This window comes from Pelecanus crispus, chromosome 7 (assembly GCF_030463565.1).
Source record: "Pelecanus crispus isolate bPelCri1 chromosome 7, bPelCri1.pri, whole genome shotgun sequence".
NCBI lineage: Eukaryota > Metazoa > Chordata > Aves > Pelecaniformes > Pelecanidae > Pelecanus > Pelecanus crispus.
Genome location: NC_134649.1, coordinates 12,020,193 through 12,033,563, shown reverse-complemented (window position 1 = coordinate 12,033,563; position 13,371 = coordinate 12,020,193). Strand labels below are relative to the sequence as shown.

The 13,371-nt window shown below is 40.3% G+C and overlaps 1 protein-coding gene across 2 annotated transcripts; it reads left to right on the top strand.

The window, feature by feature from the left end:
* Positions 1–2,473: 2,473 nt before the first annotated feature.
* On the top strand, positions 2,474–13,236 carry HDC (histidine decarboxylase). 2 transcript variants are annotated; one of them, XM_009486974.2, is made up of 12 exons: positions 2,474–2,685; positions 3,515–3,687; positions 4,752–4,865; positions 6,315–6,437; positions 7,274–7,408; positions 8,364–8,507; positions 8,756–8,822; positions 9,669–9,831; positions 9,934–10,024; positions 11,202–11,300; positions 11,998–12,099; positions 12,293–13,236. In XM_009486974.2, the coding sequence occupies exons 1-12, from the start codon at positions 2,658–2,660 to the stop codon at positions 13,049–13,051; spliced, it is 1,998 nt and encodes a 665-aa protein (XP_009485249.1). In that variant the 5' UTR covers positions 2,474–2,657; the 3' UTR covers positions 13,052–13,236. The 2 variants fall into 2 exon arrangements, with proteins under 2 accessions (XP_009485249.1, XP_075569786.1); XM_075713671.1 differs by lacking the exon at positions 11,202–11,300.
* The last annotated feature ends 135 nt before the right edge of the window (positions 13,237–13,371 follow it).

The following is a 13,371-nucleotide window of genomic DNA, read 5'->3' as shown; positions in this document are numbered from 1 at the left end:
GTTAGGAAAAAATTCTAAATATCCTAGTATTGGTATAAATTTGGCAAATTTGATCCCGATTAGCAAATTTGACCCCAAAATAATCAAAAGATAATAAAAAGTGGAAAACCTGTGGTGGTTGTTTTAAGAAGAATTATTTTCAAGGATATAATCATGGTCAGCTGGTACTAGGACTTGAAGCAAGCCTTGTGCAGTGACTAACTGGAAATTGCTATATTTTAGTTTTTTTTCCAGAAACTATCCATTATGTCACTAGCGAATGCAGGAACCGGTTAGTCAAGTTAAATGTGCTGGTTAGGCGTTGCTCCCATTGAATTATTCTGTGATCAAAATAATGTTTGTGTCCTCACATCCCACAAACTTAACTACAGTTTAATCTCTGTGAACTCTTAATAACGATAAGAATTTCAGCGTTAGTTGGAGTAGTGATAGTGGTAATGTTCACGTCCAAATGGAGATTTTCCCACGCTTTTGACGGCACAGACCTTTGTAGCAAACAATGAAAAGAACCTTTTCTATTAATTCTGCTTCCTGTGAGCAAATACTCTATTCCTCATTGTCTGTGACAAAATCCTTCCAAGTGCAGGGTAGCTATAACAAAAATTTATTTATCACCAGCAATATTTACCCTACCTGCAATTCATTATCACCTATTTTATTCTAGTTCTGAACAGTTCCTGCTGTTTGTTCTCTTCTGCACAGAACGAGAAACCAACCTGATGAAACTATCACCTTTGAGCAAAGGTGTAGGGTATATGTCACATGGAATATGTATTGTGTAGTTTAGCTCTGACAACATTGTTAAAAGTATTGTTCCTTATTTGCTGGTCCAAATTGAAATCATAAATGTAATTAGCTACCAGCTTTCTTTGAACTGATGTCCGTATGTTAAAGTAATGTATTAGTTGCTTGTAATGAGCTAGAATCACAGTTTTTGAGAACTCTGAGCTCTTTTTGAGTTGGTCCTGTGCTTGCTGCCAGTCCCTTCTCACTTTCTTTGTTCCCCTTTATGGTAGCATTTACAGTAAAGCCAAGAGAGGTTCATAAATTGGTATTAATTGTGTGGGCAGCTTGTTTTTTTTTTTTTTTCTAATGTTTCCAGAGAAATGTGAGATAAAGCAGATGAATATGCATATAGTATGTTTTTTTCGGCACTTCTTGCACTTGTTCTTTCAATGCCTTTTTTTATCATTGTTTTTTATTTCATTATATTAATCTGATGTGCATGTATCGGAGCATCTTTTTCATATCTATGAAACAGTTCTTTCTCAAATATCTAATCGCAGCAGAAACTACGAAAGGTTTTCACACTGTTCTGTAGAAAGTACGCTGTGGAGAAAGACGTAACGACTTTCTAGAATAATGAAAGCGTTTAGGCTGCATTATAGTACATGAGGCAGAAAGTCAAAGCTGCTCTGACAGCCAGTTCTCTTCTGTATGATGAGAGAAACTGCTGTCATGTATCAGACGAAGGGTCTGCCTAGCCTGGTACCCTGTCTCCAACAGGGCCAACCCTAAGCAGGAGCCTAGAGTATAGCAGAAATAGGGTAAGCATACATTGTACGATGTAACAATTTCTCTTTCCGGTGCTTAGTCCGTGCTGAGTCCGTAAGTCCTACCTCTCTCTTTTCCCAGGGCTGCCTGGTATCAGTGTAGAGCAAGCGAGTTCTTCTGGTGAAGATGGTAAGCGCTCAACCTTGAGTACAGTGTCCAGGGTCGTGCTGCCAAAGACAGGTCAGGATGTGTTTTCAGGTCCTGAAACTGGAACAAGGGGGAATCTACATGGCTGTTCTTCCAAACTGAGAGCAACCCAGGTGGAGGACTTGGAGGAATTCTGGAGATACAAGGCCAAAGCCCAGTGCTTATGCGCATCATATGTGAGAAAAGCAAGCACAGTGGGGGGAAAAAAATGTGTTTTCCTAGCTCAGCAATCTAGGGTGATATCAGTGGAGGAACATCACCCTGCAGTGTAACCTGGTCTGATCTGGAAGGGCAGGAAATCAGAAAGAGGATCACTGCTGCTTTGTATTGCAGTTCTGGAACTGGCAATAATTGTAATGCCTTTCCTTCTAGCAGCAAGGGACTGACAGCATAGGGACTGAAGACTTGTGGGGATGAAGGTATACTCTTTTCTTGGGAAAACTCAGTCCTACAATTCTTTAAAAAACAAAAAGGAAAGGGGGAAAAAAAAAAAGTCCCCGTCTGCAGTGTCAAATTTGTTATGTACTGGTAACAGTTCAGTGTGCTAGAGTAACATGGCTGCTTTTATTTGGTTTCAGAAGGTCTTGAGCTTTTTCTCTCCCACAAGTCTGATGTTAATGTGTCTTACATGCATGACAGGGATTACTGCGAGACTTCTGAAAGATTGTTTGAAAATGGGAAAGGGTTAGTGCAGAGGCAGCTCCTTTTAGAGATATACTATCTTACACATCAAAAGAGCACAGATGAGAACATACGAGAGACTGTAAAAGCCCTCAGTTGGGAGGAGTTAGATAAACACTCACGAATAACCTGCCTACGTTCAACCTTTCCAGCATGCGTGAGTCTGAGAGATAAAGGGAGCTATAAAAGGTGAAGTAGCTAGCAGGGCACCAGACCAAGCTGCTCCTGAAAGGTCGTGGTCCAGGTTTGAAGAGGTGCTTTTAGGAGGAAGCAGTATGGAGCCTGAGGAGTACAGACGGAGAGGTGAGTGATCCTCTGCTCTTGGAAATAGGCAGCATTTGCTCACGGAGATCAACTGTTGTAGGGCTGGGAGTGGTACCCAAAATTAGGATAGGCTATATACTCTTTATTTGCACACATGTCCTCAATCTGCTGAGGCTGAGACAAAAATGTGTCCCAGGGTTGAGTTTAAATTAATGGATTTAGAGTCAGTGAATGACTTAGGTTTTTTGGTCTTGCATTTAAAGTACTGTGGAAAAGCTGCAAAACTGTGATTCTGAATAAACTTGTGCTAAGGGGTTATGCACAGTGGCTCTTCCCCAGCTAACACCGTGAAACTTCAGTGATACTGGCACAGTTCTGGAGATGGGGAGCAAACTTTGGTCCCAGGGCTGGAGGAGATTGCCTGAAAAGTGGAGAAAAGGCATGGAGCTATGCAGCTGTTTTCAGAGGATGCAAAAGGGGTATAACGACAAGGAAGCATGGGGTGTTATGAAAATTTAATTTCTGTGAAATGCAGTTTCAGTTAATTTGTAGGCAAGAAAATCTGTCTATCCTCTCAGTAATCAAAGTGTACTGGTACACTGTATTTTAAAGGTACATTTGAACTATTCGATGATGACACTGAAATAACCCTGTGAATCTGTTCTGTCCCCATGAAGCCTGTTCTAGAAGCCGTGTTCTGACACTATTAGATGGGACAAGTAGGGTGTAGGAAGAAGGTTACTGTGGCTGTCCTGGGACCAGTATTCCAAGCCCTGTCCAACGCTAATGACAGACTGCATGAAGTGCTAGTACTCCTAGTTAGTCTTCCCCACAATCGAAACTCAAAGCACTGGTTTGCCTCTTTCAGGGAAAGAGATGGTGGATTACATTTGCCAGTACCTGAGCAATGTGAGAGAGAGACGGGTGATTCCTGATGTGCAGCCAGGTTACATGAGAGCCCAGTTGCCGGATTCTGCCCCAATGGACCCAGACAGCTGGGACAACATCTTTGGAGATATAGAGAAGATTATTATGCCCGGGGTAAGAAAAAAAAAATATAATCATGACAGGAAAAAGCCGTTACTACCTAGGGTGAACACCAAATCCTGGGAATGCACAGGTTCTGCAGAACGCTTATCTAAATAAGTAAAGCGCCCAAAATGTAGGACAAGTCTTGTAGACGTTATGTCCACAGAAGGATTCTGGAGATTACTGTTGTGCTCCTAACTACAGTTTTAGGGGATAGACTGCATGTATTTTTGAAGTATTTCATACATTAAGAATAACTCATCTTTATATAGAGGGAACCAATGATTTTCTGACACTGGTGAATTTAGCTTCACAAGGCCTCTTTGTGCTGAACTGCATCATTTCAATTTCAGAGATGTGGAAACTCAGGCACAGCAAGGTGAAACATCTCTTGCCCAAGGTCATGTACCAATAAGACTTGTCTCCTGCTCTTTGAATGTAAAGGTCTCCTTCCTCTTGTGCATAAATACTGCAGATTCTGCTAAGGGAGTTCATATTACCTAATTATTTTATGTAAGAAGCTGTTTCAAAGTCTATTTTAAAATTTCTTTATAGATGTTTGCAGAAACTTGGTCCGATGTAGGAGAGGTATTCACGTTAAACATGCTTATGCTGGTGTCCCACATACAAGTTCCTTCAGGTGTATAGAGGGGGCTATATAATTGTAAATTGCTGTGTGTATGGCTAAAGGCAAGCTATTGTTTGACAAAATGAGCAAAAGCAACTTTGTTGCAAGGATTGCTCTTATAAAGATAAATATTTCGATAAATATTTCTGACTCTGTGCAATGTTCAAAAGACCATTCTTTCCTGTTCAGAATCTTTGTCTGCCTGTTTAATTCAGATAAATGCTTTTGCTATAATTTGGAATTTATCTAATAACGACACAGTGTTATCATTTGCTAGTGCTGCATTCCTGTTGATATTATCTCTGTAGCTTTCTGCTAGCAGATCTATAATTGCACATAGTATGTTGCTGTGATCCTTTTCCATTACTTTAAACAGATGCTAGTAACTACATCTCATGCAGAATTTTGTGACATTTTCAGGCTTAACTTCTAGATAATTTTGTTCTAGGTAGTCCATTGGCAAAGTCCACACATGCATGCCTACTTTCCAGCTCTTACTTCCTGGCCTTCGCTCCTTGGAGATATGTTGGCTGATGCAATTAACTGCTTAGGATTCACATGGGTAAATTTTTTTTGTTGTTGTTATTTTAGATACTCATCTCCTGTGTGTATTATGCAGGAGCAGGTCATAGTCATTCTTTCTTGTTCTGTGAGTCAGTATAATTATTTACTTTATACAATTGTATGTTGTTTGCATAAATGAAAAATGTCACTTGAATAAATAAATAAATAGAATATATAAGAGCAAACGTTATCTAGTAGTAAGAGGTGAATGAAGAAAATATACCACTAGAAATGTCTGTTTTCTAACTCTTTGCATATCCCACTGTGAACATTATTCCCTGTCGTCTAGTCTCAGTGCCAAGACTGTTACACAAGTACTGCAGGCAATAGAGCAGCCACCATCCACGACTGCAGGCTAGGTTGGGCTCCATTCCAGTTCTCCTGCTCCTTTGAGAGAACACATTTCCTATTTTTCCTCTTCTTAAAATAATTGCTTGGTGGCCTGTCCCAGAATATCTGAGTATTTTGTATCCTCCTCCAGCAGCTACACAGCGCTACTTGGTTATGACTCTACATACCTCAATAGCGTTCTGAAGCCAATGTTTTCCCCAGTGGTGAAGCTACCCAGATTTTTAGATATATGTCTCTGTGCAAGAAAGCAGTAGAAGCTCATAAACCTGTAAGAAATTGATGGTTGTAGTCTCCATGTAGTTGTATCAGACTAGCTCACTGGATACACCGAAGCATCCATTTCCATGCCCTCAACCTAGTTTTGATAGATTTCTGTTAAGTTTGCTATGTAAACCGATTTTTTCATAAGCGGAAAGCTGGACACTGCAGAACAGCTTTCATCTTTCTTTTGCTGCTCTTCAAAAAGCTTCCCTTAACTCTCAGTTGGAAGACGGATCAGTGCCCTTTCTTGTTAGGGACCAAGAGCACGTACTTGTGTGGTGAATTGTGGTTCCACAGTTTTGTCTCAAATGGCTCATTGTGGTTTTGGGGTTTTTTTATGATTCAAAAATTATTGATAGTTTAGAAGCTCAACACTGAGGTGATGCAGGTAAGGTGGTGCAGAGAGCATTTTAAGGAGGCTGGTGAGAGTCTCTGTATTTGGTGTTCCAAGAGAGCAACTGGTAATGAGCAGGTACCCAGAGCTCACCCTCAACTGCAGCCTTGACATAGAGGTCTGTATTACAGAACTCACCCAACAACATAATTTTTATTACAAGAGTGTTGTGTTCTGCTAGGCATGGGCCATAGCATTACACAGCTGCTTATATATCCAGTGCTACAAAGCTTGTCATCTGCCTTTGTTGCATCTAGGTGAGATTTCTCCCAAGGCAATTAAAAAGCGTTAATAGCTTTTAGTTATAGCTAATATTTAGCTATTTAACTACATTAGTTAATAGCTATTAGTTAAAGTGTGATATGGGGTTTACTCTAAGGATTATACTCCTGTGTTTGGAGAGTGAGTTACAGCCTGATTCTCTTTTTTTGATTTTTCTAGGCCTCCAGTCCAGCCTGTACAGAACTGGAAATGAATGTGATGGATTGGTTGGCTCAAATGCTGGGCCTTCCAGATAAATTCCTGCACCACCATCCCGAGAGTGTGGGCGGAGGAGTATTACAGGTAGGGGAGATCAGAGGTGGCCTCATCAACATTTGTTTTCATTCAAGTGAATTTCCCTCTGGGTGATATTTTCCTGGAGGCAAAAACAACAAGATTTGCTCTATGTGTCTGAATAGACAAATCCCAATTCGACATTACTTTGCCCAATTCTAGTATTAAATAAAGAAGATTATAGAATAGGAATTGCTGTTGCTTTTAGTCCTAACTGTGTTACGGACGAGGAGCAGATACTCTTGTGGCCTTACTAAGGATAAATGAGAGTCAGACTTGGTTTCTTCAGTCTGTTTCACGTCACCAGATTATTCACTGAAGTGATTCTTACATAATTAGAGAAGGAATCGTTGTCACTGTCCTTCTGCCAGCAGTCCTTAGCCACAGAAGAAATTATGTTTCCTTTTTCTCATTCCTACTTTGTGTCTCTGAGAGTTGCAAAATCAAGGCCTGAACCTTTACTTCCTTTCATCAGGCCGAAGCAAGTATCCCCTGGAATCAGTGCTGAGGCTCTGCGTTGTTATAAGGAGCTTTGCTCAGGTTTGTAATTTTTATGGGAGATACTACATTTTAGCTGTAGGAGAACAAAAGGAAAATGTGATTTATTTACTCCCCCCAGCTCGGTCCTGCACATTAAAAATATACAGCAGTTAAAAGGCTTTGTTTTGTGTTGCTGGCCCAGAGAGCTGCTCCTCAGCTAGGGACTTTCCACTGCATCCCAGAAAAGCGGTAGTAGAAATAAAAGAGGGGGTGGGCAGCTGAGCACTTCAGTGACTTCAGTAAATCCCTGACAAAGTAGCACTAAGGTAGCAATATGTTGCAGTAAATGAGCAATGTCTTTGCAGAGCACTGTGAGTGAATCAACCCTGGTTGCGCTGCTAGCAGCAAGGAAAAACAAAATTCTGGAGATGAAGCTTTCTGAGCCAGACACTGATGAGTCCTTGCTCAATTCTCGCCTCATCGCTTACGCGTCTGATCAAGTAGGTTCTTACAGTTACAAACAAAGCAAATTAGCTTCTGCTGTCTCACCCAGACCATACAACGTGAACTCACGTTTCTGTACCAAGAGAAAAACGCAAACACGAATGCCTTGCAAGCGTGAACGAATCCCTCTAACGTTGCTTTCTGCAGATGGGGAAACGAAATCAGTGTGAGATGAGGTTTTGCAGGGTCCCGGCAGTCCTCAAGAGACTGTTTCACATGACTCATTTCTGCACTTCCTTCCTGTTTTTCAACAAAGCCTTACTCCAGTAACGAGACGCTGATCTCCTGCTGCTTCAGCTCTTGTTTCTTCACAGCCTCCTTCCACTGGAGACAGGCATGCCCAGGGTGTTACCTCAGTGCTGCTCCTGGTTGTGGTCTCCACTCTAGGCCTCTGTGCTTGTTCTTGGAGGAAACATGTACGCAGTACTGTGGCTCTGCCTGCAAACCTGCTCTGTCCTTGGACTCCTGAACTGAACAATCGTATTCCCCTGTGAAAACTGCAAAAGGAGAGATACTCATGCTGGTTCTCTCTTAGTTAACTAAAAAGGCTTTTTCTTGTGAGGGGTTTTGGTCTACCCCAGCCCAGAAGTAGGCATACTTCAGGGGTTTTTTATCTTCTTATGGCAGGGAGGAGGGAATAAACTGAGGTTGATCCATTTCTAGAGGGTCCTTTAAGATCTGAGTTTTGATAAATGGCCCTCCAAACACAAGGTAAGGATGCCATTTTAGAGACCAGTACCCAAATAAATGGAGCATATGCATTCCTTGGAATTACAATGTATTATTTCTTCTAGTTATTCACAAAGAGGAAACTTTCAGACTTGTATTAATATGGATTATAATAAGGATTTTATGTCTGCTTTTCTTGCAACCACTGTCTTTTATAAGGCCGTAACTTACCACAGCCGTTCAGCCTCAGACCTTGCTTTCTTACTGTTTCTTTTTTTAAAGGCGCATTCTTCTGTGGAAAAGGCTGGCTTGATTTCTCTTGTGAAGATGAAATTCCTGCCTGTGGATGAGAACTTTTCCCTCAGAGGTGAAACTTTGAAGAAAACCATTGCAGAAGACAGAAAGAAAGGCCTAGTGCCAGTCTTTGTATGTTCAACTTGCTGGTTGGCGGTATTGACATAGTGGTGTATTCTTAATGTCAACATAAAATTCCATCTGAAACACTTCTTACTGCGTTAAAATACATTAGCTGAAGGTTAAAATGTATACAAGAATTTCTATTGAACAAAAAAATTTTAATATAATTTTGACGGTATGTGATAGCCTCTCCACTTTTAAAGTGTTGCATCCATTTATTCAAAAAATGCCATCTTAACAGGCTTGTTTTCTTCTAGGTTTGTGCAACTCTGGGTACAACTGGTGTCTGTGCTTTTGACAATCTCTCAGAACTGGGTCCAATTTGTAAGTGTCTTTTTCCTGATTTTAAACTGTGATAGCGCAGAAAAGATAGTATGAGAATTTTTCATGCCAAACCCAAGGAGAGTAGAAACACTAATCGGCTGAGCTTTTCAGATGTGTCTCAAAGGTCAGTGGAGCCGGCGCAAGACTTTGCAGTGATTTCTGTAAGATTTAGATTAGGATGCTAAAATACATTCCGTTCAAGATGGATGAAATTTGTCAACTGATAAATCTTTAATGTGGTTATTCAGGGAATACAGACTGTACAGGACAGAGTGTGGTACTGTTTAGGATGGATACATAAATATTTAACCTAGCGAAGGACTTTTGAAGGTAGTGTTTCGTAGGAAATCCTTTGTAGCCACCAGTTCAATAGGTAGATTTGACATGGCTGCAGATTCCATTCCAGCATAAATTCTGACAAGTAGCTGCTGAAGACCTGCAGCACTTTCTCTTATGGGTTGGAGCGTGGCTTCTATCTGTGGGTCCTTTTTGCTTGCCACCATGTCTTCGTTCTAGCCTTGCGCAACTGCGTTGTACTGGGGAATTTCACTTAGTAAAAAGGCAGGTCACAGAGATCAAATGTTAAAAAGCCTCACTCGTATGAAATACAGAATAGTGCATCTTGTTATAGAGTCCATCTGATTTCAGCATTATCCTATATTTTGGCATTCTGGATCCACAGCTTTAGAATAAAACTAGATTGTCAATTGTTTGTCTTGCTTGCTATTTTGTTGTCAGCCTGTCTGCCTCTGGCAAAAACATGCACCTAGTTTTCAGAGAGGAGAGATTAAGCATGTACTTTGATTCCTTATGTCCCTTACATAACAACAACTTCAATTCCACCAGGTGATGCTGAGGGACTCTGGCTTCACATTGATGCTGCATATGCAGGAACAGCATTTGTGTGTCCTGAGTTTCGATTGTTCTTGGATGGAATTGAATATGCAGATTCTTTTACTTTTAACCCTTCTAAATGGATGATGGTTCATTTTGACTGCACTGGATTTTGGTGAGTAAAGGCAAAACACAACACCAAAAAGATAACATGCAAATTGCAAAGTCTTTCTCTGCATGATCCTTTGCTAAATACAGCTCATTCTACAATTGATAGGGTTAAAGATAAATACAAGTTACATCAAACCTTCAGTGTTAACCCTGTCTACCTCAGACATCCCAATTCAGGAGCTGCTGTTGATTTCATGGTAAGTTGTTATTTGAGTTAACATTTTAAATCGCTTACAAAATGTTCAAACCGAATGCGAAATTCCTCATGCTCTAGAGTGTGCTTATCTTATAGTTGGTCTTATTACATAAAAGCATAAAACCAATTATACTGAGATCCTAATACAGATTAAATAATAAAACTTTGAAGTGAGCCCTGGTTATGAAAATTAATTATAAAATTGCTTTCAGATATAGAGATCGAAGTACTTAAGCTTTTTACACAGATGGGGATCCAGCGTTGCCACCTTAGATAGAAGGGTCATTTCTGTGCATCGTGTTGCTCAAATAATTCCTACTGATGGCATTTTGGCTGGTTTTCTTGTATCTCTGATATGTATTAAACAAGAGAAAACACTAAGCAATGGAAACACCATGCTCTGAAACAGCAGAATGAATTATGTTTTTCTTCAGATTAAGGTATTCATAGGAGAGCTAAGAGGCATTTCACTTTAGATCCATCCTACAGATTATTTCAGTCCAGTGAAACAAAAGAATATTCACTGTCAATTGTTTCTGCTATGATCTCACCCTGGCCCTGAAAAGATAATTGTTTTCTTGAAATCAACAGTGCTTTTTACTAGAGAATGTTGGGGGGTGGGAATGTATCAGTGGGTCCCTCTTGTGGTTAAATAGGCCCCTGCATGTAATTGTGTAGCTCCCTAGAAGTGTTCCTTCACATGCTCTGTCACTCTTCCCATGCAGTACGTGATACTTCCTCTGGAAGGGGTCTACCCCTGTAACAACTCTTGCTGTTGATGCTGATTTGGGAAAACGTTCGGAATGGTACTTAAATATGCAAATTACAGGAACTGAAGTGGGCACTCAGTCCTTAAGTGTAAATGGACACAAATTGATAATGCTCTTTAAATGCAAAAAGGTTTTGTTATTAGCTGGTAATTAACAACAAATTCTAAGCATATATAGGCCAATTAAGGCGAATAGCCAAAACCTTATTTTTGCAAATAATTGAAAAATATGTAGACATAGTGTTTCTTTGGTGGCTATTTCCTAGGCTTAGCAGATTTTCAGTAATATGAAATTATTTGTGTCACTGGAGATTTCTGACCTGAGTCTGAAGCAACAGACCTAGCAGTGTAAGGGGACAATCCTTTCTGTTGTTTTTGCACTCATTGATACACTGTTGTGTTTTCACAGCACTGGCAAATTCCACTGAGTCGTCGATTTCGTTCTTTGAAGCTGTGGTTTGTGATTCGTTCATTTGGGGTGAAAAAGCTTCAAGCTCATGTCCGACATGTATGTGAATTAACAATGCAAGCATAAATGTATTGTGTTCATTTATTGGTAGCTGAGTTTAATAAATTCAGTGATGCAAAGATGAGTAACAGAAGTCCTCTCGCACACAAAACTCGCATGTCAACACTAAATGCGTGCTGATTTTACTCTTAAGTAATCTGTAAAGATTGACTGTGTAGACAAAACATTTCCTGTACCCTTCTTGGAAGCAATAGGCAATGGAAAGCGACTTGGTAAGTCAATGCCTTCTGCACATTACTGAGTACTAATCTGTAGAAGCTTTCTTTGAGGCAAAGTGGCAGCTGTTCGGGAGGCAGGCTGTGACGGATGGCTGAACACACTGCTGTGAAAATTTACAGGCTTAAGTCTTTGATGGAGTGTAAATAGAAGGGATCATATTGTGGATCAATGGTTGCCGCAAAAGGTCTCTAAATCTGAGAAGGCACATCCTGTTTTCAAACCTTCTTCTAGGAAATTCCTCTGTATAGTCCAGTTACTCTTGATCATTGTCAAGGGTTTGGGCAAACAGAGACTTTAAAATTCTTAGCTTTGTTGTCATTCTTCTGTTTGCTACCATTCATGCATTGGAATGATGGGTTTTAGTAAGGAAAGGAATTCTTTTTAACTACTTAATTTATTGTCTTGTAGTGGGTTTGTGACAAACTGATATGTAACTACTTTTTTCCCTTAATTATAGGGTACTGAAACAGCCAAATTCTTTGAATCATTGGTTAGAAGTGATCCACTCTTTGAAATTCCTGCCAAGAGACATCTTGGACTGGTTGTATTTCGTCTAAAGGTAAAGATTGGGCCTTTTGCATGTCTCTTTGGAATGATTTGACCACAGCTGATCTCTCCCCAGACACTAAGAACTGTGAATAAACTTTCATGCAAGAATTTGTAATGCTGGAATTCTTACAGAGATGTTTGAAAGTCACTGGAAATTCTAACTATAGTTTGGGGTTTTTTTTTCTTATTCGTATTTAAAACAGGGTCCCAACTGGCTGACAGAAAAACTCCTGAAAGAACTAAGCAGTTCTGGCAGGCTCTTCCTTATTCCAGCAACCATTCATGACAAGTTGATCATTCGCTTTACTGTAACATCTCAGTTCACAACCAGGGAAGATATTCTGCAAGACTGGAACATCATTCAACGTGCTGCATCCCAAATCGTTAGCCAGAATTATGGGTTGCGCTGCATCAGTTCTGGTGATGGGGCAAGAATCCCTAATATGATAGCTAAGCCTAGTTCCGATGCCATTAGTAGTGCTTCTCAGCCTTCTCTAGATGGAGGAAAATACAAAACACCTTCCAGAAAAACAGTAGTTCAGCCTATGAAATTAGCAGCAAGTCCCAGTACATGCGTGATTAGTCAACAAGTGAAAGGTCAAGGGGATCCTCTAGATGACTGTTTTCCAGAAGATGTCCAAGATGTTACCAAACATAAGTTAACCTCTTTTTTATTCAGTTATTTATCTGTTCAAGGCAAGAAAAAGACAGCACGTTCCCTTAGCTGCAACAGTGTGCCAATGACTGGTGGTCTTGAGCAATGTAACCCCAAAGCAGCAGCCACTGACAAGGAGTCTCATGCAAATGCCAGAATTCTTTCCAGGCTGCCTGAAGAGGTGATGATGCTCAAAAAACGTACCTTCAAAAAACTAATTAAGTTCTACAGTGTCCCAAGCTTTCCAGAGTGTAGCATTCAGTGCGGCCTTCAGCTGCCTTGTTGTCCACTGCAAGCCATTGTTTAACAAGTAAAAGAGACTGGTCCTTGAGACCTCTCCAGGTAGAAAGACAACCAAAGTTTGCTTAATCATATGCAATACTACATGTTAGTTTGTTCAATATGTAAGCAGTGGCAATGACCACTGAGAAGATTCCTGTGCTTTTACTGGTGGAAACCTCATGTATTTAGATTAAAATCTCAAATAAATCTTGTAGGCCTATAACACGAAACTCTCTGTTTTGTACACTGTGGTAAAAAAAAAAGCCGGTTTCTGCCTTATCAGTCCTGCTAATGGACAGTTGCTAGCTGGTAGGCTAGAACCATTTTGGCAAAATATGCTGGCCT

What these genes read in the sequence shown, in the direction of transcription:
- HDC (XM_009486974.2), top strand. Translation starts at nt 2,658, where the DNA reads ATGGAGCCTGAGGAGTACAGACGGAGAG. An exon ending in AAGGCCTAGTGCCAGTCTTT is followed by an intron (nt 8,508 to 8,755) that starts GTATGTTCAACT and finishes GTTTTCTTCTAG; the next exon opens with GTTTGTGCAACTCTGGGTAC. An exon ending in TTTGACTGCACTGGATTTTG is followed by an intron (nt 9,832 to 9,933) that starts GTGAGTAAAGGC and finishes TACAATTGATAG; the next exon opens with GGTTAAAGATAAATACAAGT.